A 23,696-nucleotide genomic window follows, 5' to 3' on the forward strand; every position below is an offset into this window, starting at 1 on the left:
CAGGACCTATTAAAACGAAAAAATTGTACAAAAACCTAATGAACATTTTGATTAAAGTATAAGGACCTAAGAATGTGTTTTGCATTGTTAAAAGGATCGTTAGGATCCATTGGTCGTCGCTTATGAAATTAATTTGAAAGAGGTAGATAGTGAACGAGGAATGAAATAAAAATTGAAAAAATATGTAATTATTAGAATAGAATTAAGTATATAAAATAATTTAAATAAGACTATAAAATTAATCTGCATCTTCCGTTGACAGTTTTGGGAGGTTAAGAAAACGAGAAAAAAATGGCGGAAACAGCAGAAACTATATAAAAGCAGATGACTTTCAAGTGAAAATCCAGATCAATTCGATCAGCTATTGTTCAATTCCACGATGTCGAAGCCGGAGAAACCTAAATCCAATTCAGCGAGTCTTCCGCCATCATTCGGGTCGAATTCTTCCAAAATTCACCCGGCAAACGACCCGGAAGGTCCTCCCGACCCGAATTCATACTCATTGGAGAAATTTCGCCTCTATGAGACTAGAGCTGTGAGTTGGATTTTTCCTCTTTTTTTGTCAATGCGTCAAATTACTTTTATTTCTTTTGGATTTAATTAGGTTTCGATGAGCTGATTTGATTTCAGTTACTATACTGCTTAGCAATTCTATAATTGTTGTTGAATCATATGCAGTTAAATGATCGCGTTTGAATTTGGGTAAAATCAGTTTATAACAGTATAATTGTTTCTATCTTTGTTGTTTTAGAGATTCCTTTTCATGTGTGTATAAAATTAGAGCTGGAGACGATGTCGTTTGTTCAATATTGTAAGCATAATTTGTAGTTCTCTTTTTGCAGAGGTTTTATTTGATTGGAAGTGATAGGAATGAGAGGTTCTTTCGGGTGTTAAAAATCGATAGAATGGAGCCTTCTGATTTGAATATCAGTGAAGATCCTGTGGTTTATCCTCCACAAGAAGTCAAGAGCTTGCTCCAGCGGATTGGAGAGGGCAATCGTGCCACTGGAGGGTTAACTTTAGTTGCCAAGGTGTATGGCATTGTCGGTAAGTCAGGAAATTGGAGGCTTAGTATGAGCGAAACTGCTATCGCATGTGCATGTTGACATTATTTATTTGTATTTTTCTGTTGTTTTGTAGGTTGCATTAAGTTCCTGGAGTCATACTACCTGATACTGGTGACAAAGCGACGACAAATTGGATCCATATGCGGTCATGCGATATATAGTATAGACGAGAGTCAAATAATCACTGTTCCGCATGTTTCAGTTCAAACAGATGTTGCACATTCTAAAACTGAACAGCGGTAACTTCTATATCTGCCTGTTTACCCTATCTCTATTTATCCTCTTTATTTTGATGCAATACTCCAAATATTTGTTGGTCTCATGAAACTTGCATTTTTTTGGTGCCAAGATATGCTGTTGATACATGGTATGATGTATATTATAAAGCAGGGACATGGTTCTGACATGAATAAATAAAAATGAATATATAGCACTCTCCCACTGAAACTGAGACGAATTTAGGATGTGGCCTAGCCCTTAGTACGGGCTTTGTTGTGCAGAAAAAAAATTCAGGTTAATACAGTTATACTGGGCAGATTTAGAGTAAGATAGGGTGAACCTTTCACTTGCAAAGCCTTATTTCGTTATGATTTCTGAAGTTTTGAGAGATTAATGTATCTAGACCTTTGTGTGTATATATTCAGCACAAAATATGACTTTATCTTTTTTGGCATCCAATAGCTAACAGTTTCTTTTCAGTATCTTTGATGATGTGAACCTTTTTAACAAGAGTTATAACGTTATTTACCACGTGTTGTGTTTTTGGATCTCTTATATGAAATCTATACATTAGCAATGAATAAGGTTCCAATATAGCTGAATTGTAAAACAACTTTTCTTCTATATCATGTTCATAACTAAGCAATTTGCTTTATTTCAGGTACAAGAAACTTTTACAAAGTGTGGACTTGACAAATGATTTCTTCTATAGCTATACATATCCTATAATGCAAAGTTTACAAAAAAATGTGTTATCAGTTGGTGAGGAAGGAATGCCATATGATAACATGTTTGTTTGGAATGCTTTTCTAACTCAAGCAATACGGTCAAGGTGCAACAACACCATTTGGACAATAGCTCTTGTACATGGGAATTTTAAGCAGGTAGGTAGTTTGAATTGAAAACCTTAAAAAAGTAAAATTTTGTTTGACTGGAACTTGGTTTCTTACCTTAGTTGATTATCTATCGAGATCCAGATTTCATACAGAATAGCTTTTTTCATTATGGAACTTTTGTCCAATTAATTTCAGGTCAGGCTATCAATTTTTGGAAGAGACTTTAGTGTTACTCTGGTGTCCAGACGCTCTCGCCATTTTGCTGGGACGCGGTAGAGTTAATTTCATGCTTCATGGCTTTCGATCTGTTGTTAGCCTCAAGATGCATCTATCATTTACTAACTTTGTGGGTGTTCTTGTAAACAACATAAAGAGATTTATGATGTCTGTGTTTTTTTTGCTGTACTATCTTGACAACTACAGCAACAAAAACAATGGTAAATTTCATTATGGGAACTGGATAGAGATTTCTAATTTTCTTTTCTAGTGATCTAAACCTCGTTCTTTTTGCTTTCTTTTCTCAACACCAAAAACTTTTCCTCATACATACTTTTATATGGATGAACTAATTAGCTTTGGCTTGTGGAGTCGTGGACAGATTTTGTTTCTCAAGATTTTATGTTTATTTCCCAAAAGCTAAGAGTTGCCTTCATGACCATTAAGTGAAACCTTATTTGCTTCTTGTATAGTTATTTAAAGCGAGGAGTTAATGATCATGGACGGGTAGCCAATGATGTTGAAACAGAACAAGTTGTACTTGATGAAGAAGCTGGGTCGTGCAAAGGGAAAATGAGTTCTGTTGTACAGATGAGGGGCTCTATTCCTCTTTTCTGGTCACAAGAGGCTTCAAGATTTAGTCCCAAGCCTGATATCATATGTGAGAGGAGTACCATTTTTATGCTGTCAATTTTTTATTCAGAATGTATGGCTATTTCCTTATAAGCTATCTTTAATATCATTGGTTTTCAACTTGCAGTGCAAAGATATGATCCTACATATGAAGCAACTAAACTGCATTTTGAAGACTTGGCAAGGAGATACGGAAATCCAATAATTGTTCTTAATCTGATTAAGGTTTCAACGGCATTTTGCTGGCTTGTCTCAAGTGTCTGAATGATTATATTGTTTCTTGATTGCCTTTATCTGTTCTTTGAGAGCTGAGACAGCTTTTCTCTTTCCCTTGGTTTTACTGATTTAATTCCAGACAGTTGAGAAAAGACCCCGAGAAATGATGCTAAGGCGTGAGTTTGCTAATGCAGTGGGCTATCTAAATCAGATTCTTATAGAAGAAAATCAACTTAAATTTATCCATTGGGACTTCCACAAGTTCGCAAAGACGTATGTGTGCTTTTTTGGGGCCTGTATGTGCAATGTCCATCATTTCTTGTATCCCACTAACTGTTCTCTACGTGTTTCAGCAAGTCTGCCAATGTCTTGGCAGTTTTGGGTGCAGTTGCAAGTGAAGCACTCGACTTAACTGGATTCTATTACAGTGGAAAACCTTCGGTCACAAAAAAGAGGACCATTCAACTCTCTCGAACTAGCACTGCTAGGTAGAGTTTCATTGCTTCTGCATGGCTTTAATGGTAAACCAGCTTTACCAACCAAAGGGCGCTACCTGAACTAACAATGCATTAATTTTATACAGAGAGTCATCTCTTAGAGATCTAAGAGCTAATTCTAGTGATATTTCAAGGGTTAGTGGTGCCTCCGATGCCTTAGCTAAGCAAGATAAGGAGTCTGAAAGTAATCAACTTAATAGGAACAAAATTGATGGTAAAGCAGCACCACAGTTTCAAAGTGGAGTTCTGCGTACAAACTGCATTGACTGCTTGGATCGGACAAATGTTGCCCAATATGCTTATGGTTTAGCAGCTCTGGGTCGCCAACTTCATGCATTAGGTTTGGCAGACAATCCAAAGATCGATGCTGATAGCAGCATTGCTGCTGCTCTCATGGATATGTACCAGAGCATGGGTGATGCCTTAGCGCAGCAATATGGTGGCTCAGCAGCACATAATACAGTATACCATTCCCCCAAAAGCCAAATCATATCATGGCGAAGTATTTACTATTTTTAATTACCATTTGGAGAATGATTAGACTGAACTGTTCTTTTTTCACAAAAAACTTAGGTATTCCCAGAGAGGCAGGGGAAATGGAAAGCTACAACGCAGTCTAGGGAATTCTTGAAGTCTATAAAACGATACTACAGTAACGCTTACACTGATGGTGAAAAGCAGGATGCAATAAATTTGTGAGTTAATCGATTTTCTCTTAAACTCATGACTTAGTTATTCTCTTCGAAAAAAGTTATGTTTCTAAGTCTATTTACTTATGATTAAACAGATTCTTGGGTTACTTCCAGCCCCAAGAAGGAAAGCCCGCCCTGTGGGAGTTGGATTCTGATTATTACCTTCACGTGTCTGGGATCGGTGATGATCTTATGCCTGAAAGGTAAATCTAAGCAGTTATGTTAGCACACTGGTTCGTTTATCATTTACCTTTTTAGCATCAAGTTACGGGTTCTATAAAATGCATACGCACGTTATTCAATTGTGGATATGGTGAACTATTCTTAGATTAAAATTTCCCTTTTGCTGATTGATCTGTGAAATGATATTATTTTCTGTTAATGCCGAATAACAGTACAATCGATGATGCCAAGCCATCAGTACCACGAACTCCTTTGGCCCCAGTTCCTGCTTGTCGAGAGGATTTCTCACGTATGAAGTTGACATCATTCGATAAATTGATAGAAAGAACATGTAGCTATATTAAGGATGTGCGGCTTTGCAGCGAGCTAGATCAAAAATCAGGAAACGTTGGCGTCGCACCTGATGCAGCGTAAGCAGCTATCCGGAGTGAAGTTATTATGGACTTGGCAATTGTTCTGCTCTTTTTTAACCCCTTATTTCGTTTACTTAACTGTTGCAGCGAAATACAGCTAAAAAGTCCAAACTGGCTTTTTGGTCAGAGGAAATACGAAGAAAGTAGCTCTGCACCAAAGGTGACTTCCAACGAATCTTCAAGCAATGGGGCTCATGAAGAGATGAAAACTGTTAACTTATACGACCTTAATTTACTATCTCCGAAAGTTGAAAGCAATGAAGAAGATGTCTTCCAGCAGTAATCTCCTCTCTTTAATGCATGATATTTCTTCTTTTCGAGTTCTTCGATCTCATTGATAGTATCATATCCATATATAGCCCAAGAATGCTCGATATTTCATGCTTATAAGATCATCTTGTTTTATAGATACATGGCGATGACAACAGTTGACGAGGCTAGTGGTTGGTACGGAGGCTCATTACTGGGTGATCAAGACGAAAGCAGCGAGACTTATCAGCACTATGCCGAACTTATTCAGGTAGGGATCATCCAATTGCACGAAAACTTGATATTAGACTGATATCTTTTGCTAGTCTAGCTGAACGAAAGGTTCTGCGTTCACGACACCTGGAAAATTTCCTTTCCTGTGTATTGCAGTCACCCTTGATGTGTTTATATTTAATTCTTCTACCATGTAGCATATGAAATTGCTTTCCTGCTTTTTTTAAATTTTATTCCCAACCGCATCTCCGTCACGTCTGAGTTGCTGAACTTGCAGGGCCCTGCAATGGAGCCCTTCGAGAACGATCTCGAGAAAGAGAAATACTATGGCGATCTTCTTCGTGTGAACATGGTCGACTGCATGGACGATGGCGATACTGCTATTGAGGAAGACATGGAAGCTGCTCTCAACGGGTGCGACCGAGTCAGCGCTGATCTCGGGGTTTTCCCCAAGTCGTGCAGCGCCCTCGTTGCGGATCCTAGCCAGTTGACGCGGTGGATCATAGGAGAAGACCGGCTGCAAAAGCTTTGAAAGGCAGCCTACAAGGAAGACTGGTTTTCAGATTAAAATCATGTAAGCTGCTTATATACAAACATATTTTTATTTGCATAATCATACATGTGCTAATCGTTGCTGTGTGTGGAAGATTGTGAAACAGTGTGTATATAAATATTTTTAAATTTTTTATCGTAATTTATTTTAGACGTCTCGAGATTGAAATGGCATCTCGATGACACACATTCTGTTTTAATAAAAAAAAAACTGAAAATTCCTGTGGAAAATGAAATGGGGTTAAAAGTTAGTGTATTATAAAATGCAACCAAACCTGCACTCTAGTTATTTCAAAATTAGAAATACAAACTAAAATCAAGTGCATAGTTGATTTGACTCGAAATAGTGTAATATTTATGCGATACACAGTGGGGAGTGATCAATTGCTAACTCATCACTTAATTGCTAACTACAACTAATTTAAGGTCATAAGATTTTAGAAAACGTGTGGTCTATAATTTGTCACGTGTAATTTTCGTTTTTATTAATAAAATAAAAAAAGATAAAAAAAAAACGCCAAATTAGGGTTTTAGATGAAAATGTCAATATAGTGTTTCGGAAATATCAACACAATGCTTTGGGAATGTTAACCCATTGCTTATATTGACATTCTACATGTATTATATTGACATATTTTATTTAGTATGTTGACATTTCTGCTCTACGAAAAAATTGAAAAATTTCGATTTTTTTTTTCAAATTTTGACGTCGGAACATATGCATGTATGATATCGTTGGAATCCTTATAAAATTATCTTTAATTTGATATATGTTATATGAATTTAACGTTTTGGGATTTCTTTTAAAAGTTAGTTATAATTAAACTTGTAGTTAATTGACATTAATACCCATATTGATATTTTATGGAATTAATCATATGGCTTTATTGACGTTTTAGATGAAAATGTCAATATAGTGTTTCGGAAATATCAACACAATGCTTTGAGAATGTTAACCCATTGCTTATATTGACATTCTACATGTATTATATTGACATATTTTATATAGTATGTTGACATTTCTGCTCTACGAAAAAATTGAAAAATTTCGAATTTTTTTTCAAATTTTGACGTCGGAACATATGCATGTATGATATCGTTGGAATCCTTAAAAAATTATCTTTAATTTGATATATGTTATATGAATTTAACGTTTTGGGATTTCTTTTAAAAGTTAGTTATAATTAAACATGTAGTTAATTGACATTAATACCCATATTGATATTTTATGGAATTAATCATATGGCTTTATTGACGTTTTTTGTTGATCGTATTGACATTTCATGGTTGATGATCTAGGCCCTTAATTTGAATATCTAATGGCTATTATTTAGTTGTAGTTAGCAATTAGGTATTGAGTTAGCAATATAACACTCCCCAGCCTTATATGTATAATTATCTGCAGGTTATAATTTGAATACTATTTAATATTGATAATAATATGATTAAATAATATATATGAGTATAGGGGAGTGATCAATTGCTAACTCATCTCCTAATTGCTAACTACAACTACTTCTAAACCACTAATTCTTTAGCATCTTGTGGTCCACAATTTTTCATGTGGCTTTATTAAATTAAATTTTTATTATCAAAAGGGCATATATGTCATATTAATATTGAGTGCATGAATGCAGATTGTGCTCTCAATTTTTACGTGATCTTCTTCTTTGCAAATCAATTCCTCGACGAAATCTTTTCCTAATTCAAGATGAAATCTATCATAATTTTATGATCCCAATCAAATCTGCCGTAATTTGTGATTCTATTTCTCATAAACTGCATGATTAAATTTTCTGAACTTGAATGTGACCAGCAAAGCGATACAATGAAAATCTAGCAAAATTGGATGATCAATTCTGTTGATTCTGCTTATTTTGATTGAATCGGCCAATTTGGGGTTGATTTAATCGATGCTCAATCATATTTGTAGTTTGAGGTTGAATTCAGCTCATAACCGACGCTCAATCTGTTTTCTTATGAATTCTTCATCTAACACATAAAGAGAGAAGGTTTATTTTTCGAATTTCATCTGTTTTATGAATCTAGTATTTATATTTTGGAATATTCGATGTTGCTCTATTGACATTGTTAATATAGTCTGTTGACATCTTGTATATTGTCTGTTGACATTTAGTGTAAAGCCTGTTGACATTAGTAATATTGTCCATTAACATCTCTTATACTGTCTGTTGACATTCTTCAGTTGTGTTGTAGAATTTGTCGACATTCATGTTTTATGTTGATTTAATCAATGCTCAATCAGATTTTGTTTTTAATCGATTGAGTTTACTTGTTTCTTTTAGTTTGAAATTGACTTTCATCTCATAATCGACGTCTAATCTGTTTTCTTATGGATTCTTCATGTAGCACATACCCGAGAGAATGTTTAATCTTAGAATTATTTCATCTGTTTTATGAATTTAGTAATTTATTGGTAATCGATATTTTGGAATATCCATTGTTGATATGTTGACATTGGTAATATAGTCTATTGACATCATGTATATTGCATGTTGACATTCAATGTAAAGCAAGTTGATATTGGTAATATTGTCTGTTGACATTCTGTATACTGCCTCTTGACATAGATAATATTGTTGTTGAGATCTCATATACTGTTTGTTGACATTGATAATATTGTTTATTGACATTTAGTATTCAGTCCGTTGATATTTTTCAATTGTGTTGTAGAATTGGTTGTTCCACAATGCAAGGCTGAGTTGAGGCCATACTGTTGGGGTTTGTATACTAAAAGATGCTTCGAGCGTACATGCCTTTGTACAGTCAGCTTGTGCATGTATACGAGAAACGCCACGTCCACTTGTTTACCTATTTATGAGAATAAATAATATAATATAATGGTTTATTATTGAAATATAATAAACAAGTCTAAGGCTTTTTACTAAGAAGGTCAAGTAGGGAAATTCGATGAATCTCCTCATGAGTTTTCCAGTAGGGGACTTGGCCAGATCTAGTAAGAAGAAAAACGTATTCACAACCTAGATAGGCTTTGGCTACCTATTGGTACGGTTGCGGTGTTTGTGATAATTCTCTCTTACCTAAGAAGAGATTAGTAACACCGGTGTGGTAAAGCACTGAAAGGATCTAATCCGAAATGTATTCTTTATTGCTATCTACTGAAAGAATATATTTCAGAAAGTTTAGTATTTTCTAGTCTATGATATTAATATCAATATTGTTTATTCAATCAAACGCCACTTTGACTTATCAATATGTGAGAGTTTGTACGTAACTCAAGTTCATGATATCTTGGGTGGTAGTAATTAAATAACATGAAGGTATTGGAATATTATTTCATAGAATTCGCGTGCCCAGTGTGGTATGATTAAATCCCTAAAAGGGTGATCCCCAATGAGGTGTTTGAAAGAGGAATTTATTATTCAGAAATCTGCGCAGTTGGAATTTATTCCACGAATAATAAATAAAGTTTCAAACTAGAAAAACTCTTTGGAGAATTAATTTAATTCTAGTCACATAGCAGACAAAAGAATTAAATTGATGGATCAAGATAATCTTAAACGCGGGAAATATTATAAAATAAAATGGACCCAAGTTATATGTAATTTGGTGATTTAAGTGTGAGTGCAATATTATTCTTTAGTGGAATAAAATAATATTCCATTGATAATATATTAAATCATGGGTCATTTGATTTAATTAGTAATTTATCTAATGGGTGAGCCCAACACTTAAGTCATTCCATGGATCCCCAACCTAGCCCAACAAGTCCATTATAAATAGTGATGAGATGTGGAAACCCTAGCACACAATACACCACAAGTTACACCCTAAACCCTAACCCTAGCCGCCGATCACTCGGCTTCTCTCTCTCCTTCTTGCCTCGATTTTCGAGCCATAGAACAAGGAGATCTAGGGTTTTGGTTTGTTCTAGTCTTGTTCATTCTAATCCATAGAATTGAATCGAGATAGATAGATTGGTGTAGTGTTCTTCCTAGATCTCATCAAGACTATTTTGATTGTTCGAGATCCGCCCACGCGGATGAGTAATCAAGGACTAGGGAATAGGTTGGAAGATTCACGGTCGATAAACCAAGGATCTCCGGGTGGTGCAGCTAGCAACTTCGATCCTATGATGGATCAAAATGAGGTAACAATCGAATCTACATCAAATTGCATGATTATGTGTTTATTTGATGTTATATCTATAGATCTATGTAAATTGCATGAAATTGGAGTCGAATGCATAATCACCTAAATAGATCCGTCTAGGACCTGTTTGGTTTCCGTGTCTTCCGCTGCGGTAGTCCCAACACATACCTAGGTCAGCCAATTGAGTTCACTTGAGAATGCAACTTCCTTTTTATGAATAGCATGCTCGAGAGGCTTATTTCGACACTTGAAGATCGGGACACAAATAGTGGTAGTGATGTTACTACAACACAATACTACTCCATTAAATTGAAACCACCATTTAGTTAAAGAATCAAAAAATAAAAAACAAGAAATAACCACACTACATTAAATGAATATCGTACGAGTTATAATGGACTTGACATGGACATAGGTGAAATTTAAGAGCTAAAACTAGAAAAGAGAAATTCATCCAGAAAACAAAACAGAAGATTCTTTCTCTATCTGCATCTGAAATCCTGGCAGTCGGTGCTCAAATCTGTTTGATTTTCAATGTGCGTTTGATTGAATGGAATGGTAGAAATCGCACATAACTTCCTAAACAACCTAAAATTGCAAAAATCGAACTCATCAGATATTCAATTTTCAAATCTCACAAATAATGAAATATTCAAATCGTACAAACAATCGGTGAAATAGACAAATCTCACAAAGAAAAATGAAATAATTGAACCTTTGGAAAACTCGGCAGCGTTTTTGGCTCCGTTCCTCGTTATTTATTAAAATTTTCAACCGCAAACAGAATTTGTGTAGGGTTTGTGAAGTCAATCTGACGAAACTAGAGCTATCTTCCCGTTCCTCTATTGATTAATTTGAAGAAATTGCGAAGGATTTGCGAAGGCGTTTTGTCGAGAGAGATGGAGCAGAGAATGAGAAAGTTTTTTTTCAAAATGGGAGGAAGATAAGTGAGGTAGGCGTGATTTTGTGTTTAATAGGGACTGACAATTTTACCCCTAGTTGATCTTAGTTGACATAATTTACAAAAGCTGTTGACATCGCATGGAGATCAGATCTTGGCCGCACATCTCTAAATCTGACGGATCAGATCTGATTGTAGTTAGCAACTAATGGTAGAGTTAGCAACCTAACACACCCCTATGAGTATAATAGTTATTCATCATTTGAATAGAATTTTAAATTTATTTTGCTACCTTAGACATAGGAATTGTGTATTTTTATGTTAATATAGCTAGGTTTTATCTGTCTTGCGGAATTAAATGAATAATTATTTATTAGAAAGTTGCTATTAATGATTAGTGATATACTACTTGATAAGGAGAAGAATTGGTTACACACCATTAGAAAATGGCAGGGACATTATTTCGTTGAAAGGAGTATTAAATTATGATTTATCAGTGAATGCAATTTTCCAATAAATGATTATTCATTTAATTCCGCATACAGATTAAATATATGTATTAAATGAAAACACTCAACTCCTATCTGTAAGTATCTATTTACGGCAGAATAAATTAAAATTCTTTTTCTACTTTGAGTGTTTAATTCAACAAATGCTCAGAAACTCATCATACATCAAAACCATTATATTTTTATTCAACTATAATATAGCTCTCGAAAAATGGGCGATGATAACAACTCAGTTCCAAATCAAGAATTCCATCGACAAAGCTTTTACAAGATTATCATGCCTGGCACACTCACCTGTGGCGTGGTAATTTTCTAATTTTTTTTTTTTTTGTTCTCAACTTTTTTATTTATAGATTCCGACTTGTGTAATCTTTTTTTTCTCATATATCTAAGGCTAAATGTCCATTATTTGAGTCTTCTTTCAGAATTAAATCTGACAAATTTTATCCCCTAAAATATCTATAAGTAAAGAAATCATATAATTTCCTTTTCCATGAAAAGCTAATTCCTCCACCCGAAAGAATTTCATTTTATATTATCTTTTAAAGAGCAAATTATAAAAAAATCATAAATTTTGGTTAAATTTTTTTTATCCTACGGTTTTAAATCAGCTGTAAATTTTGAGTTTTAAAATTTCTCAATCTTTGATGAAATATTGTGATTTCCTATTTGACTATTTGTAACATGTTACTATTGATTTGATGTATATGTGTTTCAAATTAAGGATATGGTTTAGTTATTTGTTAATTGTGTTCAGAAAATGATAAAATTCACAAATAGTTTCGTACTCGTAGAATTTATGAATGTTACATAAGATACAATTACGTCCAAATTAGATCTCTACGAAAATATTAGAACACATACGAATATTTTTATTAAGTTTTTGGACTAACTAAAATTTGACCAAAATCATAGTATTTTTTTCTTACAATTTGCCGTTTTTATACTGACTCAATTTTTATTGACTTTTTTGGTAGAGAATTCCAATATCATTTTTGCAGCAAATGGGAAGACGTAAACAGGGAAATGCGACTCTAAGAATCGCTGGCAGAGGCGAATGGCAAATGAAGTTATTGAAGAAAGAAGATGGCTTTTATTTAGATGATGGATGGGAGAGATTTTATCAAGAAAATTATTTGGAAGTCACTAACCTTTTAAGCTTTAAATATATTGGCAAATTGAAATTCACTGTGGAGGTGTTTGATGATACTGGAATTAAGATTTGCTAGTTTTCCTTATGTAAAGTGAACCTAAAATTAGGTCATTTGATGTCATTTCAAATTGCTCAAGTGTAAGTTATTTTTCATTTATAAGACTTCACTAGTTATCTATTTATGCCCTATGTACAAAGTTTAAGGGCATCTGTTTGAAGAAATGTCTAAGAAGAATGTCTAACAAATGAAGTGCACTGTTGAAAAGGTCCGTTTGGTACACAGATTTGGTAAAATGAAGTAATTGATATGGAATTGAATTTGAATAATTTGTGCACACACTCACTTTATATATAGCAGTGTGTGAAGTTCGTGTATACTGTGTGAAATGCGTGTAGTGTGTGTATTGTGTGTGAAGTGATATAGTAAAACTATCTAATTTTATGACTATTTGGAATTCTACTTGTGAAATTCAAATTCCAAAATTTTCAATTCCAAATGTTCCCAACCACAAATGTAGCAGTTTCAACAGTGCACTCCATTGTTTGACAGATTGCCTAACAAGAAAGAAACCAATTTCATTAGATTAAAAACACTCTTATTACAAACAGATAAATGAGGAAAAACAAACTGGTATGCTTAATACATTGGAACTAAAATGTGCTTGTGATTCTGTTGCTATTGCTGCAGATTTATTTGATTTATTCATTCACTACTGATTTTTGCTCAGAGAAGGGAGTCTGATCTCGACGGCAATCTCTTGAAGAAGTTAACCGGAATCGGCGGCACCTTGTACCTGAACTTGGGGTGGCGGAGCACAAAGAGGCCGATTAGTAGCGCGATGATTTGAAAAGGCGTAATGTAGAGAAGCACAGCCCACATGAAAGAGAAGGCAGTGAATATCGCGGTCGCCCTCGGATCCCTCCAGCTAAGCAAGCAGAGGATCCTCTCCGCTTGTATCGCCATGTCCGCGGACACGGTTTGAACCCGGCCAGCCACGGTCCTTATCCTATCGTATCTCATCTTCACTATGTCGAGCAGCCTATTTTGAGGCGTGGGGAACGGCTCGAACTCCTCATCTAGCTCGTCTGACGTGGCGCCCTCTGCCTGGGAGAGCGCCGCGTCCATGTGGGGAGGGTGCCTCGGCTTGAGCCGGTAGTTCCACATCCCGATGGAGAAGAGGTAGAGGAAGAGCGTCGGGAAGATCAGCTCGGGGTAGCAGATGAGTGTCACCAGCAACAAGTGGACGAGCAGCGTCGTCAGGGGCTTTTTCCACAGGCAGATGTCACGGAACCACGTGGCAACGTCTTGGACGACGTTGATCACCAGCATGAGGCGGTGGAAGGCGGCCTTGCTCTTCCTCATGCTGTAGATGTGGTTGTCCGCATCCGTCATGTACTCCACCACCTCTCCACCCAGTGGGGGCTCTGCCCTGCCCAGGGTGGACCCCACTATGGTGGAGGCAAAGTGGCGGAGTAGCTCCACATGCTTGATGTGGATTGGTTGGATGTAGTGCATCTTCGGGAGGAGTGGCCTCCCGTACTGGGCCAGCATGTGGACCCACGCGGTGCACGTGAAGCGGATTGCCAGGTGGAGCTCCCCGTTCTTCTTTAGCCCCGAGGGGGTAATTACGAGGAGCGGGTAGGCATGTGTATAGACCCGATCGGTTTCCAAGGTGGATAACCTAATCCGGACCTTCCCCATCCGCTGATCCTTCCCATCCCTACCGTTTACATGATTATTATCGAAAACACCTATCGTGATCACCGTGCACGAGTCGTACACGTCCCACGTGTACTGCTCGTTCCACAAAGGGTGCAAGTTATCCACCAGAGTCCTCGTCCGAACCCACTTGTTTCCGTATTTAGCCACACAATATGCATCCGTGAGCTTCCCTTCCTTCCCCTTCATTTTCTGAAGGTTCCGTGCCCCCAATATCCCGAGTTCAAGAATCCCCACACTCGCCTTTCGTAGCTGCCCTGCCCCCGGCTGAAGATCACTAGCCAAGTGTATCGACTCATCGAGAACATGATAACCGGTATCAATACTAAGCCGGAGCAACACCCTGCTCGCGAACTTATCCTTCTTCTGATCCTCCTCGTTTCCGGCCACAGACACCTTTTGCAGAACATACCACTTAGCATCAGTCAGCTTAGTAGTCTCAACTCTCTTCGGCACGTCCCTCACCGGGATCAAACACCTCCCTATCGTCTCCCCACCGGCTGCGTTATCCTCCACGCTAACGCGTATATACTCGTTCAAAGGCTCACACGCCACATACATAAGCTCCTGGTTCCACTCCGGGTTCACCCCCTTTGTTGTGGCCGCCCTCGTCGTCCTCCCCTGCCCTGCGATCTCCACCCTGACTATCGGATCAGGCGGCTTCGACTCGTCTGAAGGGACTAAATCCTGAGCAGCAATCACATGAACCCTCAGGTAATACATCCTTGGGGTGTAGTAAACTTTTGATCGTGTCGTTATCATGTCGTCCTCGTTTATGGTGTAGGCATCCGAGTGCCATGCCCTTGGGAAGGCCTCATCTGCTTGAGTCCCCATCCATATCGCCAGCATTATGTCTCCTCTCTTTAACAATTGCCCCTCCTTGTCGAGCAGTTTATAAGATTGCGCGGCAAGGGGGCTATCGGGGGGCACACGTGTAGGCACGTCGGGCACCTCGAACGTCACCTTCCCGACAAGGTCGTCTTTTGACACATCCTTGTCCTTCACTGTCACCTCAATCAAGCTTGTCTGCAGCATCTCTTTAGAGAATGCAAACACTTTGTTCCATACAGGGTTTTGATTTTTCTCGAAATGTTTCGTGACACCCTTGTAGTTTCCGATTTTCACCTCGACATACGGGTCGAGGCTCCCTGTGACGTCCTTCACCGGGAGGTCCATCGCCCTGACGACGCTGACGTACAAGTACTCCATCGGCTCAACCATGTCGTAGGTGCTCGCAGTCTTGTCCCTCCCCCAGTAACCCAGCCTCGCAGCCAGAGGCGGGGTGGTCTCCACCACCTCGTACTCTGGCTTTTGGGCCGGGGCCAGCATTTGCATCACTGTCACAGCTGATGCAGATGTAGGCTCTGGCTTGGGAGTGGGGGCCTGAACCCCACTCCCGTAGCCGGTCCCGAGAGAGTAGAAGGTTCTCATTCCCCTCTCCTTCTTGCTCTCGTCATTAGTCTTGTGCTCCAACGGTGGAGGAGGAGGAGGAGGAGCCTCTTCCTGGTCTGGCTCGACAGACGATTCGTCTGTCGAGCTAGACTGGCCATGCAGGGCGTGCACTCTGAGGGCCAGGTGGCCCCTGACGTGGGAGAAGATGCCTCTCTTGTCGAGAGGGTAACTCTGGGGTTCGGCCTGGTCCTCGGAGGAGGGCACGGAGGAGCCGGATATCCGTATCTTCCCAAGGAAGTTCCGGTGGTGGCCGTGGTTGTTGTCATTGTAGACGAAGACCTCGATGGACTGAGTTGGCAGAGCAATGGGATTTTTAACGTTGAAAACTAGCTTCTCATTCCAAGTAGGGTTGAGGCTCTTGTGCTTGGTTGAAGTTCGCTTGCGCTGCCCCTCGAACTCGACTTCAACGAAGGGGTTGGCGCTGCCATGGCCATCTTTCGGCATGAGGTCCGTGGCGTCGAGAACTTCAACCACTAGTTTAGTAGCCATCGAGAGAGAGAGGATTAGTTAGGATTGGATGAAGATGGTGAATAGAAGAGGAGAGGGAAGAGGGAGAGTCATGGAAAACAGGGCAAGGGATGAAGGTACATTTGTAAAATGTTGGTAAGGAAAGAGGTGATTGTCTTTGCTGCAATATAAAATTGGTCCTAACATAGGTATATATCTCTATGCTTGAACACTGTGTGTTGTGTGTGTGATATATTCTGCAAAGATTTCAATGGGATTTATCTTTCATGGGAAATCAACTTTTTTCCTCTTTGCTTATCAACTTTTTCCTCATGGATTCTTTGTCCATTTGATCTTAAAAGGAGTTGGATTGGAAAGAGGAGATTATAGTTGAATAATTTCTGTTAGACAGTAATTAATTTTGAGTATAGACTTGTCCGTGGAATATATCAAAGTTAAAATGTTACTCCATTATAACTTCCAAATTTGAAAATTATTCGTAATATTAAGTGTAAAATTATAGTCTTACTCTTCCCTAATAAATGTATCTATGCGTATGTGTATATACAGAGAGAGAGGACTGCAAAAGGGAATCTCTAAAAGGAAGAGAATGTATGCTTTGTAATTTGTCTCTATCTTAAAACTAAGATAGGAATTGATCAGCTTGCTTTTGGCTCATTTTTCCAAGTATTGGAATTTTTAGAATTACACAACCAAATAAAAAACAACAAAAAACTCAATGGGTCTTAAAAATTTCAAGATTTCTGACATCATTTGATTGCAGGTTGAGTCAGATTTCAAGTACTGATTTTTTTACAAACAAGGCATTATTATTTTGCACTCACAAATTTCTGACATTCTAAAAAGGGCAATTCACAACTTATTTAGAAAAAATTCAGCGCTCCAAGACAGCCGATGTGGCATGCCCTATCAATAAAATTTTAACAACTAAATATCTACATGGCTTCACCTCCACCTATAAACACACGGTGGCTTCACATATATAGAAATTTTACATGTCCACAAATAGCCATATATACAAGCATTAATTACCCTATATTCAATGCATTTAAACCATTTTTATCAAATAAGATTGTAGAGTAATATTTACACAAGTATATATATATATAAGTACATCACCAATTTATATGATGGGAAGTATTTTTTACTGCTAACATAAAATATTTTTATAAACAGTATAATAAATAAATAAATACTAGTTCAAATTTAGAGTCATCACAAAACTCTTGAAACTATTTTATTTATAAAAATATTTAATGTACAAACTATCGATTAGTGTTGATATGATTGAACTTTATGGTTGGTGATTTTGAGTATAATAATTTTATTTATTTTTTTTAAAATTTAATTCCTATTTATTATGACAATCTCTCACTCTATTTTGTTTATAGTGATATTTTATGGTATACTAATGAAAATTTAATATAGTAAAAATAGTTTTTGGCCAGCTTAAATTTATTAAATATCTTTATATTTTTTAGCATAAAATGTAAATATTAGCAAATTAATGTGCATGAAAAAATAAAATGACAATTATACTGTATAATCATACATATTTATAATTGTGCACGATTCTAACAATAAGGCAAAAAAAAGTCATTAAATAATACTCCTATATGCAATGCTAGCAATAAAAAATAATTTCCACCAGGTAAATTGATAACACTATTACTTGTGTAAATTTCTCTCCACAATCTTTATTTAATGTGAAAGATATAATTGCATTAAATAAAGCGTAATTAATGTATGCATATAGAAGATATATGTGTTACATAAGGGACATGCAAAATTTCTATATATGTGAATCAACGTGCGTTAATAGATGGAAGTATGGTCCATGTATATATCTAGTTGTCAAAATCTTATTAGTAGGGCATACCACGTCATCTGTCCACCGTGGTATGCCTGGAGCGCTGAATTTTTTCTCCTATTTAAGAGATAGTAGTGTATTTATACACATATTTTAGTCACTTATTTTTTACGGATATCAAACTTTAGTCATATATTTTGTACAAATATCAAACTTTATATAATTATATGAAATTATAGAATAATAACATGTGGATAAAATGGGACTAAAATTTTGTTGTTGCATTGGCTAAAATGAGACTTGTTTACCTAGCTGAAAAATAAAATTATGAAATCAGACTCGAGTTTCGACAGCTGAAAAATAAAATTATGATTGAAATCGGACTCGAGTTTCGGGACATCACTGTGAATCTGTGATGCCCTCGCTATAGAATTACACCCAGCTGATTGAGTCTCAAAAACCCGATAACAACACATATACAACAAAAACAAAGATAGATGGAATATCATCCCATCTCTTTCCAGTACCATCTCTCATCAAGATTATTCACCGTTGTGATAAATGGCACAAAAAAAGCTAAAGCTAAAGCTATTCAAGAATATGCATTTGGGTGTCAAGATTCCTCCTGCATATTCAACTTTTCTTCATCTAAAGTGATCTTTAAGAAAGCAAAAAGAGATTCTTCAATGGATAACTGCAAACCAACCTTGTGGTCCTATGCCATTTTGTAACAATATAAAGGCTAAGTTACCAAGCCTCATACGGGTCAAATCTGAGCCGTCTATAGTAACATGGCTTCGGGGTTTCTAGTTAAAAACCAATGTGACACGGAGTAAAGACGGATGTGCTGGCATTCAAACACAAAATAATCAAAAAACTGAAGAAAAAAAAAAAACAATACTCCCTCCGTCTGATTCAAAACAAAAAATTTCACTTTGAGTGGAACTTCCAACAAAATGAAAATGTGTCACTTTGAAGGGGGCGGAAGGAGTAACTCCTAAAACTAAGTAGGTCACGGCTCACAACATACACTCCTTATGATAATGAACAACTAAGCAAATAATAATAACTTGTACTAAAATCTAAAGACTGCAGAGAACAACAGAGCAACATCAAGAGAGGCGGGAAATGTTCTCTTAACACAACGAGTCCACTACAAAAGAGCTCTAATAAACTAGCCCAAGAGAGCGATCCTAAACGGGCCGGAGCTGCTCTCCTAACAGATCATGCAAGCAATTGTTGAAGGCCGTTTTAGGTTGAGATAGAGAAGTTGCACAAATTTGAAAGCATATACTAAAGCAATGAATTTCGTCGAATAAAAATTGAATCTTGAAGGTATCATCAATGTATTCTACAACTATGCTCAAACAAAAAGCATAAATTTATATACACAAGTTCAGCAATGTGAAAGGGAAAAATATTTGTGGAATATGATAAACTTACTAAACATAGCTGAGCAAGGTTCTTGATGGCTGAATCAGGGAATCCCCATGCATACTCGATTAGTCGTGTAAGAACGAATCAGATTAGCTGTTTGTAGCCGAGGTGGAAGCAGTCGAGCCCTCCCTCGGGCTCCTTCCGTTTCAAGGAGGCCGCGTACCAGGCTTCTTGATTCATCATACGTTCACCCATCGGGGGTTCTTTAGAAAGAAACGGGAAATACCTAGGCCTGTCGCTCTTGCTCCCGCTTGCTGACAAGAGGTCTTCTGTCTTAGGCTCGAGTTTGGTTGCGTTCTTGCTACTACTGATATTCTCGTGAACAAATTGGCCCGGATGAGGGGTGTTGTACAATGAGCCGTGTTCGTGGAAATATCTGGACTGGTTGACGATGGATGGTAAGGTATGTTGTGGAACGAGCTCCATTCGCTGGAGAAACTGCGGTGAAGCCATTAGTGTATGGCCGTTGTTGGCCATATGCTGTATGGTATTCAAATCAGCCAAATAAATGTTCCTGTTGAAACTGAAATCACGCAATCCTGGATTTGGGAAGTGGCTAGCTTGGCCGAGCCAATGGCCGTTGTTGGACCTCCCCGTGTCCAAGTTCAAGTCTACCAACGGAGAGCTTTCCAATATAGGTTGGATTGAAGGCTGAGGAAACTCTTCAGCTGCATTGTCGAGGCAGTTGAGATCGATCCAGGGGCTCTTGGCTTGCTTCCTGTCGGCATCTGGATGAGAGTCTTGCAAAGTCGAAGCACGCTCCGTTGGAGTCCCATAAGCAGCAATATCATCTTCAACGGCAACATTGAGGTCGATTCCGGTGAAACCCTGGAGGCCTTTTGGCCTGTGATTTGTGGAACGAAAAGCACTCGTTTGGGCAGTACCCTTCCAGCCTAGGCTCCCTTCGAATTTTAATGGCATCATAGGCCGTCTACCACTTGGTATTACGGGTTTTGCTACGACGTGTATCACACTGTGAGATGGCACAAAAGGCAAAGCCGGCTGATCACAGTCGTTTAGCTCACTCGCGTTCAAGTCTTCGTTGAGATCAAATCCAGCAATAGCTTTGTCATCCTCATCTTTCACGGGTTTCTTACCCTGTTCTGCTATTGATGAATCTGCAGATTCGTTCGCTCGAATCTCATCATTGTTCTTGTCCATCACCTCAGAGCCCGTCTTCCCTTTCGTTGCCACTACGCTCCCGCCTTCCCCTGACATTCCATGCTTTGTCGTTGTTTCTCTAGAACCGCATTTCACATCATCGCTCCCTTTCGGAACTTCTGCCTCAAGATCCCAGCTATGACAAGCCTCGCTCTCTCGTTTATTAATCATCGATGAAGACTGATTCCCACCCAACGACAAAATCTTCGTACTACTCCTAGCATTCACGTTTCTTCTAGCTTTGCTCGCGATTTGAGCAGATATTCCTGACTCAGAACTGGCAGTCACTGGTTCTTCGGGGCTGCGATCAAAGGCCTTAGAGTTCGAACTATCCATTGAGCTCCCACAGTTCCTAAACAAGTAAGCCTCCTTCGATGTCTCCTGATAGCTTTGGTAGGAAAAGGAAACCGGAACCACAACAGGTAAAGAGTTCGAACATGAAGACTCAACCGTATTCGTACTTAACCCGTCTTCACCACCAACCACATGATCCCTCTGCTTCTTCTTCGTTATATCCATTTCAAGACTCCCACTCCCGGGGGGTAAAAGTGTCTCGGTGCTAATCTCACTCTTCACCTGCGTAGAACCAACACCAACAGACGACGATTGCATATCAGCCTCGTGGCATTTTGAGCTATTCTCAGAGGCCAGTGTCGATCCCTGTCGGCTCTCACTATCCGCTGATTCAAAGCCTTGTCCAGCCGACAATCTTGACGGTGAAAACAGCCTCTTCAAGGCCCCCACATTGTTTGAGCCCTCATAATCACGACCACCACAATCTTTGATTTTCCTGCATTCCGGAGACACATTTGCACCGGTCATCTCCCCATTTAGGTCAGCCATGTCTCTGCACTACAACGAAGTTTGAGATTATACCATAGTCTTCACCCTCCCATTGTCGAATATCCACTTACACATAGTCATGTTTAAATGGAAGATACACGCAACTCTCTATGAATTTCTACAAAGCAGCTCCATTCCTGCACAATGCATCAATTCATATATCATCAAAAGGCATCTCGAAAAGCATGAAACGAGAGTGCACGGATAGAAAGCCATTAATCGTCTTCTTTCTCGTAAAAATCCAATTCATTCGAGATTAAAAACTACTAGTTGGAGATTAATCTTGAAGGCAATTTCAGTTCACCAAACTACACGAAAACAAGCACTTCTATACGACTTTGATGGTCCGTAGCTCGTGTAGCTACATCCACGCGGTTAGAAGATGATTTCTCACAAGATGGAAACACAACAAAATTAGTACTACTACTATTCAGCCCTAATTGAGAGTTATATGCAAGAATCCTGATTTCACACTGAAATTTCAATTTCAAACAACATACACACAAAATTAACCACATTTTGCAGGTGAGCATTAGCCTCAAACTAAATCATCAAATTCAAGAATTGCATAGTAAAAAACAGAGCAAACACAAACACAACACAAACTACATTAAACAAGAGACAGAGAAAAGAAAGCATCAATAAAACCCCCTCATTTCCCAAGAGTTGGAAAAAAAAGACTGACAAACATCTAAAAAAAGACTGTTGAAAAAGTGAACTACATAGATCTGAGAGAGAACAAAGAACAACTTCCCCAAAACCTTAAAATATTCAAAGCCAAGTCAAAAAGAGCTCCAAACAGAGTTGGGATCTAACATGGCAAGCTTTTGCAGCAAAAACGTAAGAAAAAATCCCATGTTCCAAAAGCCAAGAATCTTAAACAGAACAACACATTCTCTGCAACACAAAGCAATATCAAGATTTCCCACAAACCTAAGCTAGAGAGGGGGAAAGATTTTGCAAGGTCTCAGCTTTTCTGTGAGAGAGGTGAAGTGATGTTAAAATAACAAGGCCCAGATAAAAGTCAGAGGAGAAAACACTAATAACAAAGCAAGAGAACCATTTCCCCACACACAATTATACAAATATCAAAAAATATACTCTCTTTGTCTCTCTCCACTATGGAATTTCTACCAACCAAGAGTAAAGGAGCTACCTTTTACCATGACCAAGGAGAAAGAGACAGAGATGAGGCGATTAGAATATGGAGAGAGGGGGGCAGCAAATAAAAATGAGATCTTTAGCAAATTGCCTGCTCTGGAATGGCATGATGAGGAAAGGGATGGGCAGCAGCCGACGACTGTGTGTGCGTCTGAATCAAGGGGCCTACTTGCTTTTCCATCTTTCTTTCTCTATGAGGTTGTGACAGAGGAGGATGCGGGGCCCACTGGGGGAGTTCATGTTTCAGTGATGGTGTGGGCCCCACAAAACGAGGTCGTCGTATAAACTAAACTGACCGAAAACCTTGGAATTATCATAGCGTCATAAAAGCAAACAAGAATGAATGAAGTGAGAGGTGATCTTGTCTATGAACTAGACTGTACACCATCATTCATCAACGGTCAAGATCTATCCTTGGAAAGAGAGATAATTCCAATAATTTTCTTATAAATCGAAATAAATGCTTTTTATCTTCATTTTATTTCATGTAATCTAATTAAATAATATCGCTCTGAGTATAACATGAGATAATAAAAAAATTGAAATTTTATCATTTAATTTTCTATTTTTATATATGTAATGATTTATCAGGATTTGATCAAACTTTATGATTAAACTGATTGTTTTCAAACATATCTAGGATTTTATCAAAAGATACGAAGAACAAGATCTCACCTTGGAATTGAGACAGTTCATATGTCTTTGAATAAGTTTAGTTGTTGTGATCTTCCAATAAATATTTTAAGTTGTTGAGATCTTTGAAATATTGTTTTTAGTTGTTTATGATTTGCATGTTAACAAAGTGAGGTTTTAGTTTTTCTCATTTCTTGTTATTGCGTGGAGAATTGGGAAAGTAAAAGTTGTAATGCTTTATCAAATTTTGATTTGTTCCATAATTTTTAAAAATGACTAATTATAATATTATAATTTTAACATTTTC

General features: G+C 37.7%; 3 protein-coding genes across 10 annotated transcripts; 1 reads left to right on the forward strand and 2 right to left on the reverse strand.

The window, feature by feature from the left end:
• The first annotated feature begins 260 nt into the window (after positions 1–260).
• On the forward strand, positions 261–6,149 carry ATSAC1 (Phosphoinositide phosphatase family protein). Its single transcript, XM_048106717.1, has 16 exons — positions 261–535; positions 843–1,047; positions 1,141–1,306; positions 1,948–2,170; positions 2,318–2,394; positions 2,812–2,999; positions 3,099–3,196; positions 3,327–3,460; positions 3,541–3,675; positions 3,771–4,146; positions 4,258–4,379; positions 4,472–4,579; positions 4,772–4,969; positions 5,060–5,251; positions 5,381–5,492; positions 5,733–6,149. The coding sequence occupies exons 1-16, from the start codon at positions 380–382 to the stop codon at positions 5,985–5,987; spliced, it is 2,745 nt and encodes a 914-aa protein (XP_047962674.1). The 5' UTR covers positions 261–379; the 3' UTR covers positions 5,988–6,149.
• A 7,111-nt stretch (positions 6,150–13,260) lies between these two features.
• Positions 13,261–16,573, reverse strand: LOC125207169 (multiple C2 domain and transmembrane region protein 6-like). The gene has a single exon (XM_048106395.2). It carries the CDS (start codon positions 16,363–16,365, stop codon positions 13,429–13,431), a length of 2,937 nt encoding a protein of 978 aa, XP_047962352.1. The 5' UTR covers positions 16,366–16,573; the 3' UTR covers positions 13,261–13,428.
• A 2,875-nt stretch (positions 16,574–19,448) lies between these two features.
• On the reverse strand, positions 19,449–22,964 carry LOC125207177 (uncharacterized). 8 transcript variants are annotated; one of them, XM_048106411.2, is made up of 3 exons: positions 22,752–22,963; positions 21,629–21,732; positions 19,449–21,542 (listed from the first exon to the last, which is right to left on the reverse strand). In XM_048106411.2, exon 3 carries the CDS (start codon positions 21,362–21,364, stop codon positions 19,676–19,678), a length of 1,689 nt encoding a protein of 562 aa, XP_047962368.1. In that variant the 5' UTR covers positions 21,365–21,542; positions 21,629–21,732; positions 22,752–22,963; the 3' UTR covers positions 19,449–19,675. The 8 variants fall into 8 exon arrangements, with proteins under 8 accessions (XP_047962368.1, XP_047962367.1, XP_047962369.1 ...); XM_048106410.2 differs by lacking the exon at positions 22,752–22,963 and adding an exon at positions 22,529–22,708; XM_048106412.2 differs by lacking the exon at positions 22,752–22,963 and adding an exon at positions 22,412–22,708.
• Between the last annotated feature and the right edge of the window lie 732 nt (positions 22,965–23,696).

This window comes from Salvia hispanica, chromosome 6 (genome assembly GCF_029641045.1).
Source record: "Salvia hispanica isolate PSC_SH4W2 chromosome 6, Shi_PSC_v1, whole genome shotgun sequence".
NCBI classification, from domain to species: domain Eukaryota; kingdom Viridiplantae; phylum Streptophyta; class Magnoliopsida; order Lamiales; family Lamiaceae; genus Salvia; species Salvia hispanica.

Bases quoted from the DNA above. Each gene is read 5' to 3' on its own strand.
- LOC125207177 (XM_048106408.2), bottom strand. From the start codon at position 21,595: ATGGCTGACCTAAATGGGGAGATGACCGGTGCAAATGTGTCTCCGGAA.
- ATSAC1 (XM_048106717.1), top strand. From the start codon at position 380: ATGTCGAAGCCGGAGAAACCTAAATCCAATTCAGCGAGTCTTCCGCCA. The intron at 4,147-4,257 runs GTATACCATTCC...CAAAAAACTTAG, and splicing joins GCTCAGCAGCACATAATACA to GTATTCCCAGAGAGGCAGGG. The intron at 5,252-5,380 runs GTAATCTCCTCT...CTTGTTTTATAG, and splicing joins GAAGAAGATGTCTTCCAGCA to ATACATGGCGATGACAACAG.
- LOC125207169 (XM_048106395.2), bottom strand. From the start codon at position 16,365: ATGGCTACTAAACTAGTGGTTGAAGTTCTCGACGCCACGGACCTCATG.